The sequence below is a fragment of the Lampetra planeri genome, unplaced genomic scaffold (assembly GCF_965212315.1).
Source record: "Lampetra planeri unplaced genomic scaffold, kcLamPlan1.2.h2 scaffold_221, whole genome shotgun sequence".
Lineage (NCBI taxonomy): Eukaryota > Metazoa > Chordata > Hyperoartia > Petromyzontiformes > Petromyzontidae > Lampetra > Lampetra planeri.
Window position 1 is genome coordinate 74,165 of NW_027614979.1, and position 20,034 is coordinate 94,198.

The following is a 20,034-nucleotide window of genomic DNA, read 5'->3' on the forward strand; positions in this document are numbered from 1 at the left end:
CCCGTGATCCAATCGAGCTGACATTTTGCACACAGACTCGTTGTGCGTGACAATTTCTTTTCGTGAACATTTTTGTTCCAAAATTTTCCACTTTTTAGGAAAAAAAAAATGTCATATTTAATTTAAAATACCAATGTGATAAAAATGAAACTCTTACTCAAGAAAAACAGAAATGAATAATAAAATAAAACTGATGCCACGCATATAAAGGATTTATAGTGAAAAACTTTATTTTTACGGGTTAATTTTTTATTCTTGATGTTAAGAAAATTTGAATAAAGTGGCGCTTTTTTATTGTTGCTGTGGTTGTTGCAGTTGTTGTTGGTGTGGTTGTTGTTGTGGTTGTTGCTGTGGTTGTTGTTGTTGTTGCAATGGTTGTTGTTGTGGTTGTTGTTGTTGCAATGGTTGCTGTTGCTGTGGTTGTGGTTGTTGTTGTTGCTGTGGTTGTTGTTGTTGCAATGGTTGTTGTTGCTGTGGTTGTTGTTGTTGCTGTGGTTGTTGTTGTTGCTGTGGTTGTTGTTGTTGTTGCTGTGGTTGTTGTTGTTGCTGTGGTTGTTGTGGTTGTTGTTGTGGTTGCTGTGGTTGTTGTTGTTGCAATGGTTGTTGTTGCTGTGGTTGTTGTTGTTGCTGTGGTTGTTGTTGTTGCTGTGGTTGTTGTTGTTGCTGTGGTTGTTGTGGTTGTTGTTGTTGCTGTGGTTGTTGTTGTTGTTGCAATGGTTGTTGTTGCTGTGGTTGTTGTTGTTGCTGTGGTTGTTGTGGTTGTTGTTGCTGTGGTTGTTGTTGTTGCTGTGGTTGTTGTTGTTGCAATGGTTGTTGTTGCTGTGGTTGTTGTTGTTGCTGTGGTTGTTGTTGTTGCTGTGGTTGTTGTGGTTGTTGTTGTTGTTGTCACCTGTAGTAATGCTCCCACAGGTTGCGGTACCGGCCTTGACCTGACATGTCAAACACAGTGAGAGACAGACTGAGACACGGGGAGACACGGGGAGACACGGGGAGACACGGGGACACACGGGGAGACACGGGGAGACACGGGGAGACACGGGGAGACACGGAGACACACGGAGACACGGGGAGACACGGAGAGACACGGGGAGACACGGGGAGACGCGGGGAGACACGGAGACACGGAGACACACGGACACGGGGAGACACGGAGACACACGGACACGGGGAGACACGGGGAGACACGGGGACACACGGACACGGGGAGACACGGGGAGACACGGGGACACACGGACACGGGGAGACACGGGGAGACACGGGGAGACACGGGGACACACGGACACGGGGAGACACGGAGACACACGGACACGGGGAGACACGGGGAGACACGGGGACACACGGACACGGGGAGACACGGGGAGACACGGGGAGACACGGGGAGACACGGGGACACACGGACACGGGGAGACACGGAGACACACGGGGATAGACGGGGAGACACGGAGACACGGAGAGACACGGGGAGAGACGGAGACACACGGAGAGACACGGAGAGACGGGGAGAGACACGGAGAGACACGGAAAGACATGGAGAGACACGGGGAGACACGGGGAGACACGGAGACACACGGAGAGACACGGAGACACACGGAAAGACATGGAGAGACACGGGGAGACACGGGGAGACACGGAGACACACGGAGAGACACGGAGGGAGTTAATCACTCAACATCACCGCCATTCGCCACCAGCTGACCACGGCGCCTGTGCCAGGCTAGGTGCACCTCCTCCTCATGCACCTAGCCTGGCACAGCAGTCAACCCATGTCACCTGCAGGGTCTGTCATGTGACCTCCTCATGCACCTAGCCTGGCACAGCAGTCAACCCGTGGCACCTGCTGGGTCTGTCACGTGACCACCTCCTCATGCACCTAGCCTGGCACAGCAGTCAACCCATGGCACCTGCTGGGTCTGTCCCGTGACCTCCTCCTCATGCACCTAGCCTGGCACAGCAGTCAACCCATGGCACCTGCTGGGTCTGTCCCGTGACCTCCTCCTCATGCACCTAGCCTGGCACAGCAGTCAACCCATGGCACCTGCAGGGTCTATCACGTGACCTCCTCATGCACCTAGCCTGGCACAGCAGTCAACCCATGGCACCTGCTGGGTCTGTCACGTGACCTCCTCCTCATGCACCTAGCCTGGCACAGCAGTACAACCCATGGCACCTGCAGGGTCTGTCACGTGACCTCCTCATGCACCTAGCCTGGCACAGCAGTCGACCCATGGCACCTGCTGGGTCTGTCACGTGACCTCCTCCTCATGCACCTAGCCTGGCACAGCAGTCAACCCATGGCACCTGCTGGGTCTGTCACGTGACCACCTCATGCACCTAGCCTGGCACAGCAGTCAACCCATGGCACCTGCTGGGTCTGTCACGTGACCACCTCATGCACCTAGCCTGGCACAGCAGTCAACCCATGGCATCTGCTGGGTCTGTCACGTAACCTCCTCCTCATGCACCTAGCCTGGCACAGCAGTCGACCCATGGCACCTGCAGGGTCTGTCACGTGACCTCCTCCTCATGCACCTAGCCTGGCACAGCAGTCAACCCATGGCACCTGCAGGGTCTGTCACGTGACCACCTCATGCACCTAGCCTGGCACAGCAGTCAACCCATGTCACCTGCAGGGTCTGTCATGTGACCTCCTCATGCACCTAGCCTGGCACAGCAGTCAACCCGTGGCACCTGCTGGGTATGTCACGTGACCACCTCCTCATGCACCTAGCCTGGCACAGCAGTCAACCCATGGCACCTGCTGGGTCTGTCCCGTGACCTCCTCCTCATGCACCTAGCCTGGCACAGCAGTCAACCCGTGGCACCTGCAGGGTCTGTCACGTGACCTCCTCCTCATGCACCTAGCCTGGCACAGCAGTCAACCCATGGCACCTGCAGGGTCTGTCACGTGACCTGCTCCTCATGCACCTAGCCTGGCACAGCAGTCAACCCATGGCACCTGCAGGGTCTGTCACGTGACCTGCTCCTCATGCACCTAGCCTGGCACAGCATTCAACCCATGGCACCTGCAGGGTCTGTCCCGTGACCTCATGCACCTAGCCTGGCACAGCAGTCAACCCATGGCACCTGCTGGGTCTGTCCCGTGACCTCCTCCTCATGCACCTAGCCTGGCACAGCAGTCAACCCATGGCACCTGCAGGGTCTGTCCCGTGACCTCATGCACCTAGCCTGGCACAGCAGTCAACCCATGGCACCTGCTGGGTCTGTCCCGTGACCTCCTCCTCATGCACCTAGCCTGGCACAGCATTCAACCCATGGCACCTGCAGGGTCTGTCCCGTGACCTCATGCACCTAGCCTGGCACAGCAGTCAACCCATGGCACCTGCTGGGTCTGTCCCGTGACCTCCTCCTCATGCACCTAGCCTGGCACAGCATTCAACCCATGGCACCTGCAGGGTCTGTCCCGTGACCTCATGCACCTAGCCTGGCACAGCAGTCAACCCATGGCACCTGCTGGGTCTGTCCCGTGACCTCCTCCTCATGCACCTAGCCTGGCACAGCAGTCAACCCATGGCACCTGCTGGGTCTGTCCCGTGACCTCCTCCTCATGTACCTAGCCTGGCACAGCAGTCAACCCATGGCACCTGCAGGGTCTGTCACGTGACCTCCTCCTCATGCACCTAGCCTGGCACAGCAGTCAACCCATGGCACCTGCAGGGTCTGTCACGTGACCTCCTCCTCATGCACCTAGCCTGGCACAGCAGTCAACCCATGGCACCTGCAGGGTCTGTCACGTGACCTCCTCCTCATGCACCTAGCCTGGCACAGCAGTCAACCCATGGCACCTGCAGGGTCTGTCCCGTGACCTCATGCACCTAGCCTGGCACAGCAGTCAACCCATGGCACCTGCTGGGTCTGTCACGTGACCACCTCATGCACCTAGCCTGGCACAGCAGTCAACCCACGGCACCTGCTGGGTCTGTCACGTGACCTCCTCATGCACCTAGCCTGGCACCTGCTGGGTCTGTCACGTGACCGCCTCATGCACCTAGCCTGGCACAGCAGTCAATCCATGGCACCTGCTGGGTCTGTCACGTGACCACCTCATGCACCTAGCCTGGCACAGCAGTCAATCCATGGCACCTGCTGGGTCTGTCACGTGACCTCCTCATGCACCTAGCCTGGCACCTGCTGGGTCTGTCACGTGACCGCCTCATGCACCTAGCCTGGCACAGCAGTCAACCCATGGCACCTGCAGGGTCTGTCACGTGACCTCCTCATGCACCTAGCCTGGCACCTGCTGGGTCTGTCACGTGACCGCCTCATGCACCTAGCCTGGCACAGCAGTCAACCCATGGCACCTGCAGGGTCTGTCACGTGACCGCCTCATGCACCTAGCCTGGCACAGCAGTCAACCCATGGCACCTGCTGGGTCTGTCACGTGACCACCTCATGCACCTAGCCTGGCACAGCAGTCAATCCATGGCACCTGCTGGGTCTGTCACGTGACCTCCTCATGCACCTATCCTGGCACCTGCTGGGTCTGTCACGTGACCGCCTCATGCACCTAGCCTGGCACAGCAGTCAACCCATGGCACCTGCAGGGTCTGTCACGTGACCTCCTCATGCACCTAGCCTGGCACCTGCTGGGTCTGTCACGTGACCGCCTCATGCACCTAGCCTGGCACAGCAGTCAACCCATGGCACCTGCAGGGTCTGTCACGTGACCTCCTCATGCACCTAGCCTGGCACAGCAGTCAATCCATGGCACCTGCTGGGTCTGTCACGTGACCTCCTCATGCACCTAGCCTGGCACCTGCTGGGTCTGTCACGTGACCGCCTCATGCACCTAGCCTGGCACCCGCTGGTGCTGTCACCTTGCTGTTGTGAATTTCTCGACGCTGAATCCGATGGTCGGGACGATGTCCTGGGACTGAGCCTGACAACAACAACAACCACAACAACATCCACATGTCAACAACAACAACCACAACAATATATCAACAACAACCACAACAACATCCACATGTCAACAACAACAACCACAACAATATATCAACAACATCCACATGTCAACATCAACCACAACAACAACCACAAATCAACAACAACAATCACAACACCACAACAACAATATTCACATATCAACATCAACAACAACCACAAATCAACAACAACCACCACAACAACAATCACAACAACAATTACATATCAACAGCAAAATTCACATATCAACATCAACAACAACCACAAATCAACAACAACCACCACAACAACAATCACAACAACAATTACATTTCAACAACGACATCCACATATCAACATCAACAACAAATCAACAACAACCACCACAACAATCACAACAACAATTACATAACAGCAACGACATCCACATGTCAACATCAACAACAAATCAACAACAACCACAACAACAATCACAACAACAATTACATATCAACAACAAAATTCACATATCAACATCAACAACAACCACAAATCAACAACAACCACAACAACAATCACAACAACAATTACACATCAACAACAACATCCACATGTCAACATCAACAACATGTCAACAACAACCACAACAACAATCACAACAATTACATATCAACAACAACATCCACATGTCAACATCAACAACATGTCAACAACCACAAAATAACAACAACCATAGTATAGTACGGTGGTCTATAGTAGTGTAGTGTATAGTGTAGTAGTAGTAGTAGTCTATAGTAGTCTATAGTATAGTGTAGTAGTGTATAGTGTAGTAGTAGTCTATAGTAGTCTATAGTATAGTGTAGTAGTGTATAGTGTAGTAGTAGTAGTAGTCTATAGTAGTCTATAGTATAGTGTAGTAGTGTATAGTGTAGTAGTAGTCTATAGTAGTCTATAGTATAGTGTAGTAGTGTATAGTGTAGTAGTAGTAGTAGTCTATAGTAGTCTATAGTATAGTGTAGTAGTGTATAGTGTAGTAGTAGTAGTCTATAGTAGTCTATAGTATAGTGTAGTAGTGTATAGTGTAGTAGTAGTAGTCTATAGTAGTCTATAGTATAGTGTAGTAGTGTATAGTGTAGTAGTAGTAGTCTATAGTAGTCTATAGTATAGTGTAGTAGTGTATAGTGTAGTAATCTCACGCTGTGGGGCTTGAGCTGGTTCACCACGGTGGTCTAGTGTAGTGATGGTAGTCTATAGTGGTAGTCTATAGTAGTGTATAGTGTAATAGTGATAGTATAGTAGTGTATAGTGATAGTGTAGTAGTGTATAGTGATAGTGTAGTAGTAGTGGTAGTGTAGTAGTCTATAGTAGTGGTAGTAATGGTAGTGTATAGTGATGGTAGTGTATAGTGTAGTAGTCTATAGTATAATGATGGTAATCTCACGCTGTGGGGCTTGAGCTGGTTCACCACGGTGGTCTATAGTGTAGTAGTGTAGTCTATAGTAGTGATAGTATAATGATGGTAATCTCACGCTGTGGGGCTTGAGCTGGTTCACCACGGTGGTCTAGTGTATAGTAGTGGTGTATAGTGTAGTGTAATAGTGTAGTATAATGATGGTAATCTCACGCTGTGGGGCTTGAGCTGGTTCACCACGGTGGTCTAGTCTATAGTAGTGGTGTATAGTGTAGTGTAATAGTGTAGTATAATGATGGTAATCTCACGCTGTGGGGCTTGAGCTGGTTCACCACGGTGGTCTAGTCTATAGTAGTGGTGTATAGTGTAGTGTAATAGTGTAGTATAATGATGGTAATCTCACGCTGTGGGGCTTGAGCTGGTTCACCACGGTGGTCTAGTGTAGTGATGGTAGTCTATAGTGATGATACTAGTAGTGTAGTGATGGTAGTGTATAGTGATAGTATAGTAGTGGTGTGTGTCTCACGCTGTGTGGCTTGAGCTGGTTCACCACGGTGGTCTAGTGTAGTGTAGTAGTCTATAGTGGTACTAGTAGTATAGTAGTAGTGTAGTAGTGATGGTAGTCTATATTAGTAGTGTAGTAGTCTATAGTAGTGTAGTAGTAATCTATAGTGATAGTAATAGTGTAGTAATCTCACACTGTGGGGCTTGAGCTGGTTCACCACGGTGGTCTAGTGTAGTAGTCTATAGTAGTGGTAGTGATAGTAGTGTATAGTAGTGATGGTGATCTCACACTGTGAGGCTTGAGCTGGTTCACCACGGTGGTCTAGTGTAGTAGTCTATAGTAGTGGTAGTGATAGTAGTGTATAGTAGTGATGGTGATCTCACACTGTGGGGCTTGAGCTGGTTCACCACGGTGGTCTAGTCTATAGTAGTGGTGTATAGTGTAGTGTAATAGTGTAGTAGTCTATAGTATAATGATGGTAATCTCACGCTGTGGGGCTTGAGCTGGTTCACCACGGTGGTCTAGTGTATAGTAGTGGTTTATAGTGTAGTGTAATAGTGTAGTATAATGATGGTAATCTCACGCTATGGGGCTTGAGCTGGTTCACCACGGTGGTCTAGTCTATAGTAGTGGTGTATAGTGTAGTGTAATAGTGTAGTATAATGATGGTAATCTCACGCTGTGGGGCTTGAGCTGGTTCACCACGGTGGTCTAGTCTATAGTAGTGGTGTATAGTGTAGTGTAATAGTGTAGTATAATGATGGTAATCTCACGCTGTGGGGCTTGAGCTGGTTCACCACGGTGGTCTAGTCTATAGTAGTGGTGTATAGTGTAGTGTAATAGTGTAGTATAATGATGGTAATCTCACGCTGTGGGGCTTGAGCTAGTTCACCACGGTGGTCTAGTGTAGTGTAGTAGTCTATAGTGGTACTAGTAGTATAGTAGTAGTGTAGTAGTGATGGTAGTCTATATTAGTAGTGTAGTAGTCTATAGTAGTGCAGTAGTAATCTATAGTGATAGTAATAGTGTAGTAATCTCACACTGTGAGGCTTGAGCTGGTTCACCAAGGTGGTCTAGTGTAGTAGTCTATAGTAGTGGTAGTGATAGTAGTGTATAGTAGTGATGGTGATCTCACACTGTGGGGCTTGAGCTGGTTCACCACGGTGGTCTAGTCTAGTGTAGTAGTCTATAGTGTAGTAGTGTATAGTATAGTGATGGTAGTAGTCTATAGTAATAGTGTAGTAATCTCACACTGTGAGGCTTGAGCTGGTTGACCACGGTGGTCTAGTCTAGTGTAGTAGTGTATAGCGTAGTAGTAGTAGTCTATAGTAATAGTGTAGTAATAGTCTCACGCTGTGAGGCTTGAGCTGGTTCACCACGGTGGTCTAGTGTAGTAGTAGTAGTCTATAGTAGTAGTCTATAGTGATAGTGTATAGTAGTGTAGTCTATAGTAGTAGTCTATAGTGATAGTGTATAGTAGTGTAGTCTATAGTAGTAGTCTATAGTGATAGTGTATAGTAGTGTAGTGTATAGTAGTAGTCTATAGTGATAGTGTATAGTAGTGTAGTGTATAGTAGTAGTCTATAGTGATAGTGTATAGTAGTGTAGTGTATAGTAGTAGTCTATAGTGATAGTGTATAGTAGTGTAGTGTATAGTAGTAGTCTATAGTGATAGTGTATAGTAGTGTAGTCTATAGTAGTAGTCTATAGTGATAGTGTATAGTAGTGTAGTGTATAGTAGTAGTCTATAGTGATAGTGTATAGTAGTGTAGTGTATAGTAGTAGTCTATAGTGATAGTGTATAGTAGTGTAGTCTATAGTAGTAGTCTATAGTGATAGTGTATAGTAGTGTAGTGTATAGTAGTAGTCTATAGTGATAGTGTATAGTAGTGTAGTGTATAGTAGTAGTCTATAGTGATAGTGTATAGTAGTGTAGTCTATAGTAGTAGTCTATAGTGATAGTGTATAGTAGTGTAGTGTATAGTAGTAGTCTATAGTGATAGTGTATAGTAGTGTATAGTGTAGTAGTGTATAGTGATAGTGTATAGTAGTGTATAGTGTAGTAGTGTATAGTGTAGTAGTGTATAGTGTAGTAGTGTAGTAGTGTATAGTGTAGTAGTGTATAGTGTAGTAGTGTATAGTGTAGTAGTGTAGTAGTGTATAGTGTAGTAGTGTATAGTGTAGTAGTGTAGTAGTGTATAGTGTAGTAGTGTATAGTGTAGTAGTGTATAGTGTAGTAGTGTAGTAGTGTAGTGTATAGTAGTAGTCTATAGTGATAGTGTATAGTAGTGTATAGTGTAGTAGTGTATAGTAGTGTAGTGTATAGTAGTCTATAGTGATAGTGTGTAGTAGTGTATAGTGTAGTAGTGTATAGTGTAGTAGTGTATAGTGTAGTAGTGTATAGTGTAGTAGTGTATAGTGTAGTAGTGTATAGTGTAGTAGTGTATAGTGTAGTAGTGTACAGTGTAGTAGTGTACAGTGTAGTAGTGTACAGTGTAGTAGTGTACAGTGTAGTAGTGTATAGTGTAGTAGTGTATAGTGTAGTAGTGTATAGTGTAGTAGTGTATAGTGTAGTAGTGTAGTAGTGTAGTAGTGTATAGTGTAGTAGTGTATAGTGTAGTAGTGTATAGTGTAGTAGTGTAGTAGTGTAGTAGTGTATAGTGTAGTAGTGTATAGTGTAGTAGTGTATAGTGTAGTAGTGTAGTAGTGTAGTAGTGTATAGTGTAGTAGTGTATAGTGTAGTAGTGTATAGTGTAGTAGTGTATAGTGTAGTAGTGTATAGTGTAGTAGTCTATTGTGTAGTAGTGTATAGTGTAGTAGTGTATAGTGTAGTAGTGTATAGTGTAGTAGTGTATAGTGTAGTAGTGTATAGTGTAGTAGTGTACAGTGTAGTAGTGTACAGTGTAGTAGTGTACAGTGTAGTAGTGTATAGTGTAGTAGTGTATAGTGTAGTAGTGTACAGTGTAGTAGTGTATAGTGTAGTAGTGTACAGTGTAGTAGTGTATAGTGTAGTAGTGTACAGTGTAGTAGTGTACAGTGTAGTAGTGTATAGTGTAGTAGTGTACAGTGTAGTAGTGTATAGTGTAGTAGTGTATAGTGTAGTAGTGTAATAGTGTAGTAGTATAGTAGTAATCTCACGCTGTGAGGCTTGAGCTGGTTCACCACGGTGGTCTAGTCTATAGTAGTGGTGTATAGTGTAGTGTAATAGTGTAGTAGTCTATAGTATAATGATGGTAATCTCACGCTGTGGGGCTTGAGCTGGTTCACCACGGTGGTCTAGTCTATAGTAGTGGTGTATAGTGTAGTAGTGTATAGTATAATGATGGTAATAGTCTCACGCTGAGGGGCTTGAGCTGGTTCACCACGGTGGTCTTGCCGCTGTTGTCGAGTCCCACGCAAACCACGTGCAGCTCACGACGCCTCACGCCCAACCACGAGGCGAGGCGCTCCAGCAGACGCATCGTCACTCACCACTCACCCTCACCACTCACCCTCACCACTCACCCTCACCACTCACCCTCACCACTCACCCTCACCACTCACCCTCACCACTCACCCTCACCACTCACCCTCACCACTCACCCTCACCACTCACCCTCACCACTCACCCTCACCACTTACTCACTCACCACTCACACTCACCCTCACCACTCACCCTCACCACTTACTCACTCACCACTCACCCTCACCACTCACCCTCACCACTCACCCTCACCACTCACCTTCACCAACAACACTCACCACTCACCACTTACTCACTCACCACTCACCCTCACTACTCACCAACAACACTCACCACTTACTCACTCACCCTCACCACTCACCACTTACACTCACCACTCACTCACCACTTACACTCACCACTTTACACTCACCACTCACCCTCACCTCCTCACCACTTACTCACTCACCACTCTCACCAACACTCACCTCTAACTCACCACTTACCCTCACCACTCACCCTCACCACTTACTCACCACTCACTCACCACTCTCACCAACACTCACCACTTACTCACTCACCACTCACCCTCACCACTTACTCACCACTTACCCTCACCACTCACCCTCACCACTCACCCTCACCTCCTCACCACTCACTCACCACTCACTCACCAACACTCACCCTCACCACTCACCCTCACCACTCACCCTCACCACTCACCCTCACCACTCACCCTCACCACTCACCTCCTCACCACTTACTCACTCACCACTCTCACCAACACTCACCACTCACTCACCACTTACTACTCACTCACCACTCACTCACCACACTCAACTCACTCACACAAACACCACCACCTCGTACACTCACTCTCACCACTCCCTCACCTCATCCTCACCTCCCCCCTCCCACGTCAACCACCACGTCAACAACAACAACAACCACCACGTCAACAACAACAACCACAGCAGCAGCAGCAGCAGGCGGGCATCGCGGTGGAGTGCGACGAGGAGGAGGATGCGGAGCGATGGCGAAGCGATGAAGTTGACGACTTCTCCTCTCAGCTCCCGCGATGGCGCCGCGTTGGCGGCCGTCTCCGTGGCAACGGCTCGCGGGCGCTGGGGGGAGGGGGGGGGGGTGCGTGGTGACGTCATCGCGCTCGGTGGCGTGACGTCATCACGCACGACGCCTTCACCTGGCCGAGTGCGATCGGCGCGCGCCACCACCGTGACGTCACGTCGCTGAAAAATCCGTTACACCGCCGTCGCTTCGTGACGCGCCGTCGTGACGTCATGTCGCTAATAATTCGTGACACCACAGCCGGTCCGTGACGTCACCAAACCGGCTCTCGCCGCCGTGACGTCACGTCGCTAAAAAATCCGTTACACCGGAAGCCGACGTCGCTTCGTGACGCCACCGAACCGGCGCGCGCCGTCGTGACGTCATGTCGCCAAATATGTGTTACACCGCAGCCGCTTCATGACGTCACTGAACCGGCTCGCCCCCGTGACGTCATGTCGCTAAAAATTTCGTTGAACCCCTCCCCCACCACGTGACCACCCGCGCTAATCGAAGGTGCAGGGGGGGGGGAGCTTTGGGGCCGTCCATAAATGACGTCACGCACCTAGGGGGTGGGGGGGGGTCAGACATTTGTGGCGATGTGTGTGACGAGTGGGGTGTTTGAGAAATGGCCTCAGTGGAGGAGGCTCGTGAAGGACGCTATTAGGCAGTTGGAGGCAGTCGCCCTCCGACAACAACGGAGGGCGGAGGAGCGACGCTCACAACAACGAGCGGAGCGCCGGGTGGCTAAAGCACAGCAAGTTGGTACAGTAGGGGGCACAGGTGGTGCATCAGCCAGTCATCTCGGTCATCTCGGTCAGTCGACCCGTGGCACCTGCTGGGTCTGCCCCGTGACCTCCTGCCAGCGGGCGTTCGACACTTCACGTGGCAGCCTCAAGGTGCACATGGCCTGGCACAAGCGCCGTGGTGACGTCACCGCCACTTAGTGGCGAATGGCGGTTGTTGTTGTTGTTGTTGTTTGAGAAATGTGACGTCACATCAAAATGCGCAACTTTAAATCAATATAGACAACACGTTCTACCTAAATGTCGATGTAAAGCTTCTTTCGTGACTGCAGCAGGGATTCATCTTCTTGGTTTTTTCGGTAAAGTCATCACGTAGAAGGAAAGTAATAAAATAACAAAAATAAAACATAAAATATTTTACAAATATTTCATTATGTTTTATTTATTATTAAATACAACATAATAAAATATTTGTAAAATATTATTATTAAATAAAACATAATACATTTTTTGTAAAATATTATTAAATAAAACATAATAAAATATTTGTAAAATATTATTAAATAAAACATAATAAAATATTTGTAAAATATTATTAAATAAAACAATAATAAAATATTTGTAAAATATTATTAAATAAAACATAATAAAATATTTGTAAAATATTATTATTAAATAAAACATAATAAAATATTTGTAAAATATGATTAAATAAAACAATAATAAAATATTTGTAAAATATTATTAAATAAAACATAATAAAATATTTGTAAAATATTATTATTAAATAAAACATAATAAAATATTTGTAAAATATTATTAAATAAAACATAATAAAATATTTGTAAAATATTATTAAATAAAACATAATAAAATATTTGTAAAATATTATTATTAAATAAAACATAATAAAATATTTGTAAAATATTATTAAATAAAACATAATAAAATATTTGTATAATATTATTATTAAATAAAGCATAATAAAATATTATGTTTTATTTAATAATAATAAATAAAACATGATACAAATATTTTACAAATATTTTATTATGTTTTAAAGCTTTCGTGACTGCAGGGATTCATCTTCTTGGTTCTTTCGGTAAAGTCACGTAGAAGGGAAGTAATAAAATAATAAAAATAAAACGTCGTGAGAATTGTATTTTATTAAGTTTTATTTTTATTATTTTATTATTTTCCTTCTACGTGATGACTTTACCGAAATAACCAAGAAGACGTTCTACTTAATTAAATAGACTTTTGTAATAAATGTTTTCTCCTACAACATCAGAATGCAGCGCCACATTAAATACGCACTACAATGACAATCGTTTAAAGCGATTTGAAGCATGTTGAATTTTTTTTTGGGGGGGGGGGGGCAGAGCTTTGTGACGTCATATTTGAGGGGGGGTCTGACTTTTTGTGATGGAAAGGGGATAAAAATCGACCTAAATCGTGTGACGTCATTTATGGACGGTCCCTATGGGTTTCTGCATGAGTCTGTGGGTCTCTGTGAGTCTACGGGTCTCTGTGTGAGTCTATGGGTCTCTGTGTGAGTCTATGGGTATCTGTGTGAGTCTATGAGACTCTGTGTGAGTCTACGGGTCTCTGTGCGAGTCTATGGGTCTCTGTGTGAGTCTGAGTCTCTGTGTGAGTCTACTGGTCTCTGTGTGAGTCTATGGGTCTCTGCGTGAGTCTATGGGTCTCTGCGTGAGTCTATGGGTCTGTGTGTGAGTCTATAGGTCTCTGTGTGAGTCTATGGGCCTCTGTGAGTCTATGGGTCTCTTTGTGAGTCTATGGGTCTCTGTGTGAGTCTATGGGTCTCTGTGTGAGTCTATGGGTCTCTGTGTGAGTCTATGGGTCTCTGTGTGAGTCTATGGGTCTCTGTGTGAGTCTATGGGCCTCTGTGTGAGTCTATGGGCCTCTGTGTGAGTCTATGGGTCTCTGTGTGAGTCTATGGGTCTCTGTGTGAGTCTATGGGCCTCTGTGTGAGTCTATGGGTCTCTGTGAGTCTATGGGTCTGTGTGTGAGCCTATAGGTCTCTGTATGAGTCTATGGGCCTCTGTGTGAGTCTATGGGCCTCTGTGTGAGTCTATGGGTCTCTGTGTGAGTCTACGGGTCTCTGTGTGAGTCTATGGGTCTCTGTGTGAGTCTGAGTCTCTGTGTGAGTCTATGAGACTCTGTGTGAGTCTGAGTCTCTGTGTGAGTCTATGAGACTCTGTGTGAGTCTACGGGTCTCTGTGCGAGTCTATGGGTCTCTGTGTGAGTCTGAGTCTCTTTGTGAGTCTATGAGTCTCTCTGTGAGTCTGTGGGTCTCTGTGTGAGTCTACGGGTCTCTGTGTGAGTGAGTCTCTGTGTGAGTCTATGAGTCTCTGTGTGAGTCTACGGGTCTCTGTGTGAGTCTATGGGTCTCTGCGTGAGTCTATGGGTCTGTGTGTGAGTCTATAGGTCTCTGATTGAGTCTACGGGTTTCTGTGTGAGTCTATGGGTCTCTGCGTGAGTCTATGGGTCTCTGTGTGAGTCTGAGTCTCTGTGTGAGTCTACGGGTCTCTGTGTGAGTCTATGGGTCTCTGTGTGAGTCTGAGTCTCTGTGTGAGTCTACGGGTTTCTGTGTGAGTCTATGGGTCTCTGCGTGAGTCTATGGGTCTCTGTGTGAGTCTGAGTCTCTGTGTGAGTCTACGGGTTTCTGTGTGAGTCTATGGGTCTCTGCGTGAGTCTATGGGTCTCTGTGTGAGTCTGAGTCTCTGTGTGAGTCTACGGGTCTCTGTGTGAGTCTGAGTCTGTGTGAGTCTACGGGTCTCTGTGTGAGTCTATGGGTCTCTGCGTGAGTCTACGGGTCTCTGCGTGAGTCTATGGGTCTCTGCGTGAGTCTATGGGCCTCTGTGTGAGTCTATGGGTCTCTGTGTGAGTCTATGGGCCTCTGTGTGAGTCTATGGGCCTCTGTGTGAGTCTATGGGCCTCTGTGTGAGTCTATGGGCCTCTGTGTGAGTCTATGGGTCTCTGTGTGAGTCTATGGGCCTCTGTGTGAGTCTATGGGTCTCTGTGTGAGTCTATGGGCCTCTGTGTGAGTCTATGGGTCTCTGTGTGAGTCTATGGGTCTCTTTGTGAGTCTATGGGTCTCTTTGTGAGTCTATGGGCCTCTTTGTGAGTCTATGGGCCTCTGTGTGAGTCTATGGGTCTCTGTGTGAGTCTATGGGTCTCTGTGTGAGTCCATGGGTCTCTGTGTGAGTCTATGGGTCTCTGTGTGAGTCTATGGGTCTCTGTGTGAGTCTATGGGCCTCTGTGTGAGTCTATGGGCCTCTGTGTGAGTCTATGGGTCTCTGTGTGAGTCTATGGGTCTCTGTGTGAGTCTATGGGCCTCTGTGTGAGTCTATGGGTCTCTGTGTGAGTCTATGGGTCTCTGTGAGTCTATGGGTCTCTTTGTGAGTCTATGGGCCTCTGTGTGAGTCTATGGGTCTCTGTGTGAGTCTATGGGTCTCTGTGTGAGTCTATGGGTCTCTGTGTGAGTCTATGGGTCTCTGTGCGAGTCTATGGGCCTCTGTGTGAGTCTATGGGTCTCTGTGTGAGTCTATGGGCCTCTGTGTGAGTCTATGGGTCTCTGTGTGAGTCTATGGGTCTCTGTGTGAGTCTATGGGTCTCTGTGTGAGTCTGTGGGTCTCTGCGTGAGTCTATGGGTCTCTGCGTAAGTATATGGGTTTGTGTGAGTCTTCGGGTCTCGGCAAGGATTATTCAACATCGCCTTGCTAGGCACGCTGAGGAAAGGCTTGCGGAGCCCCAATGCGGTTTCAGGAAAGGGCGGTCCTGCACAGATGCCATATTTTCTGTCCGTCTGCTACAGCAGAGGTGCATGGAATTCCAACAAGACCTACATCTCTGCTTTATTGACCTGGTCAAGGCCTATGATACCATCAGTAGGCCTGGGCCCTGGGTTGTTCTTCGTGCTTTTGAAGTCCCTGACCCTCTGCTCACGATCATTAAGAACCTTCATGATGGTGAGCGGGCCCGGGGTAAAACTACGTGGCCGGGAGTCGGAGCCATTCCCTGTATACGTTGGGGTGCGACAGGGATGTCCTCTGGCTCCCACATTATTTAACATCTATTTCGACCACGTAGCTTGTGAAGCCTTCTATGGCTGTTCCCGAAAAATCTATATCGGGTACAGATACAATGGAAGGCTGATAGATGCCCAGGTGCGGTTAAGGGATGGCTCCCTATTGGTCAACCATGTTACGTATGCTGATGATTTGGTAATTGCTGCTCACTCAGAGGAAGAGTTGGAGACGCTGCTGCTGAAACTGGAGCGTGCCACTAAGAGATGGGGTCTTACCATCAGCCCCACCAAAACTAAGCACCTGCCTGTGTATTTTGTACCATCGGACACTCCACCCCCACAACTCCCAATTGGTGATGGGGCAGTTGTGGAGAGAGTGGAGAGTTTCCCATACCTGGGCAGTGTACTCATGACCGGCTCCAGTTTAACAGCAGAGGTCTCACTCCGAATCAGTCAAGTGACATTATTTTCATCGGTTGCATAACGCTGTGTGGAAGCTACCTGGTCTGTCGATCCACACGAAGTTTCGGGTCTTCTCGGCCACGGTCATTCCCTCCCTTCTCTAAGCTTGCGAAACGTGGAACCCCCTCATTGAATATCTTCACGGGTTAGATAAATTTAGGCTGGCCTGTCTACAATCCATCCTGGGTTTAACCTGCAGGCTGGATTGTGTGAGGAGCTCACAAATCCTAGAAAGATCTGGGCAAAGTCCCATCAGTGAGCTCCTCCGGCAGGCAAGGCTGCGTTGGCTGGGTCATGTAGCCCGCATGCCCAGCCACCGCATTCCTAAACAGCTTTTGTTCGGCCGGATCGAGGGGGCTAAACGGGCGCGGCACGGGCTAGAGAAGAGATGGAGTGATGTGGTACAGGAGGACGTGGAGCTGAGTGGGACTTGCCGATGACTGGTACCAGCGGTGTCAAGATCGGCCTCAGTGGAGGAGGCTCGTGAAGGACGCTACTGGGCAGTTGGAGGCAGTCGCCCTCCAACAACAACGGAGGGCGGAGGAGCGACGCTCACAACAACGAGCGGAGCGCCGGGTGGCTAAAGCACAGCAAGTTGGCACAGTAGGGGGGCACAGGTGGTGCATCAGCCAGTCATCTCGGTCTGTCGAGACGACAGACCTGTTCTTCAACTGAGAACGGCTGCTTGCGTTGTGGCCGAAACGTCGTGAGAATTATTTTATTATTTCCCTTCTACGTGATGACTTTACCGCAAGAACCAAGAAGATGAATCCCTGCTGCAGTCACGAAAGAAGCTTCACATCGAAATTAAACAACGACCTCGAGTGCGGATGACATCGTTCGCTAAACCACGCACCACGCTATGGGGCTGGGTGGGGTGGGTGTCTGTGTCTCTGTTGTTGTTGTGTTGTTGTTTTTTTGTTGTTGGTGGTTGTGTTGGTGTTGTTGTGTTGGTGGTTGTGTTGGTGTTGTTGTGTTGGTGGTTGTGTTGTTGTGTTGGTGGTTGTGTTGTTGTGTTGATGGTTGTGTTGTTGTGTTGGTGTTGTTGTTTGTGTTGTGGTGTTGTTGTGTTGTGGTGTTGTTTGTGTTGGTGTTGTTTTGTTGTTGGTGTTGTTTTGTTGTTGTTGTGTTGTTGGTGTTGTTGGTGTCGTTGTTGTGTTTGTGTTTATTGTTGTCGCGAGAAAAAACGAGAGAGGGTCAGGCGACGAACATGCGACCGCTGTTTTTTAATGTCCATAATGATGGGGGGGGAGGGGAGGGGGGCAAACCACAGGTAGGTAATGCAGCAACTCGCTATAGGGGGGAGGTCTGTGTGTGTGTGTCACCCACACACAGACGTGGGGGGGGGAGGTCTGTGTGTGTGTGTGTCACCCACACACAGACGTGGGGGGGGGGAGGTCTGTGTGTGTGTGTCACCCACACACAGACGTGGGGGGGAGGTCTGTGTGTGTGTGTCACCCACACACAGACGTGGGGGGGAGGTCTGTGTGTGTGTGTGTCACCCACACACAGACGGTGGGGGGGAGGTCTGTGTGTGTGTGTGAGTCACCCACACACACACAGACGTGGGGGTGGGTGGGGTCCGCGGCAAACCACAACCCCCGTACCGTTACCACGAGCAGTCAGACCCCCCTGGGGGGGCCCCCCCCCCCCCCCCAAAAAAAAAAATAAACAACAACGAACCCCCCCCCACCCACCCCACCCCCCCCCCCCACAATCTCTTCCTCCTACACACTAAACCAGACACGTGCTGCCGCCCCCCACTTTTCTTCTCGAAACGGGCAGCTTTACATTCACGACCGTGACGTCATAGCGAGCACATGCATAAACGTGACGTCACAATGGAAGCACGTGCCTGGGGGAGGGTGGGGGGGCGAGGTCACATGACCCCTCCACCCCGACGTCACAAAGGGAGCACGTGCCTGGGGGAAAGGGGTGAGGGGTCACATGACCCAGCCAGGAAGCGTCTCAGCCAGCCACCATGTCACCCAGCATGTCACCCACCCACCATGTCTGTCACCCACCCACCCAGTCACCCACCCACCCAACCAGACCCACCCAGCCACCCCACCCCACCCAGTCAGTCACCATGTCACCCACCCACCCATCCACCCAGTCACCCACCCACCCAGCCAGTCACCCACCCGCCCAGTCACCCCACCCGCCCGCCATGTCAGTCACCCACCCACCCCCACCCAGTTAGTCACCATGTCCCCCACCCCACCCAGGCCACCATGTCACCCACCCACCCAGCCACCATGTCACCCACCCACCCAGTCAGTCACCATGTCACCCACCCACCCAGTCACCCACCCACCCAGTCAGTCACCATGTCACCCACCCACCCAGTCACCCACCCCGCCATGTCACCCCACCCACCCGCCATGTCACCATGCTGCTCTACAGAAACAGTAAGTTTCGTTCTAACTCCGCGTCAATCTAATTTGAGGCAACTCATGCCGCCGATTCGTCTGAATTGTTTGTTGTAATCACCCCTGCCTCGTCTCTCACTCCACTCTCTCTCCTATCTACTCTCCACTCTCCGCTCTCACTCACTCCACTCTGTTTCACTCTCTCCTCTCTCTCCTATCTTCACTCTCCACTCTCTCCACTCTCACTCCACTCTCTCTCCTATCTTCACTCTCTCCTATCGTCACTCTCCACTCTCTCTCCACTCTCTCCTATCTTCACTCTCCACTCTCTCTCCACTCTCTCCTATCTTCACTCTCCACTCTCTCCTATCTTCACTCTCCACTCTCTCTCCACTCTCTCCTATCTTCACTCTCCACTCTCTCCTATCTTCACTCTCCACTCTCTCTCCACTCTCTCCTATCTTCACTCTCCACTCTCTCCTATCTTCACTCGACTCTCTCTCTCCACTCTCTCCTATCTTCACTCGACTCTCTCTCTCCACTCTCTCTCGTATCTTCACTCGACTCTCTCTCTCTCTTCGCTCGTCTGCCAAGGTGGAACAGGAGATCATCCTCATCCAGAGCTCGCTACGTAAATAGATTTTTGTTACTTCTCCAGAAGCCGACACTTGGGGCATCGTTGCGAACCCTTAAATACAGCGAGATGGAGTGGCGGATATAGTCACTCATCATCACAATGAGAGTCACAGACTCACGCAGAGAGCCATAGACCCGAACAGAGAGTCAGACTGTGCGAGTCTGTGTGGCAAGTCTGTGGGTCTCTGTGTGGGTCTCTGTGTGGTGAGTCTGTGGGTCTCTGTGTGGTGAGTCTGTGGGTCTCTGTGTGGTGAGTCTGTGGGTCTCTGCGTGGGTCTCTGTGTGGCAAGTCTGTGGGTCTCTGTGTGGTGAGTCTGTGGGTCTCTGTGTGGTGAGTCTGTGGGTCTCTGTGTGGGTCTCTGTGTGGTGAGTCTGTGGGTCTCTGTGTGGTGAGTCTGTGGGTCTCTGTGTGGTGAGTCTGTGGGTCTCTGTGTGGTGAGTC

At 49.0% G+C, this 20,034-nt stretch overlaps 1 protein-coding gene across 1 annotated transcript in view; it reads right to left on the reverse strand.

Annotated features, from left to right (window-relative positions):
* ARL6 (ARF like GTPase 6) overlaps positions 1 to 10,339 on the reverse strand; it is a 29,092-nt gene extending 18,753 nt beyond the window's left edge. Inside the window, exons 1-3 of the mRNA XM_078623340.1 lie at positions 10,157 to 10,339; positions 4,836 to 4,897; positions 890 to 958 (exon numbers count right to left, since the gene is read on the reverse strand). Of these exons, the coding sequence (XP_078479466.1) occupies positions 890 to 958; positions 4,836 to 4,897; positions 10,157 to 10,279 (254 nt within the window). The 5' untranslated portion in view covers positions 10,280 to 10,339. The remainder of the gene's footprint in view (positions 1 to 889; positions 959 to 4,835; positions 4,898 to 10,156) is intronic.
* Between the last annotated feature and the right edge of the window lie 9,695 nt (positions 10,340 to 20,034).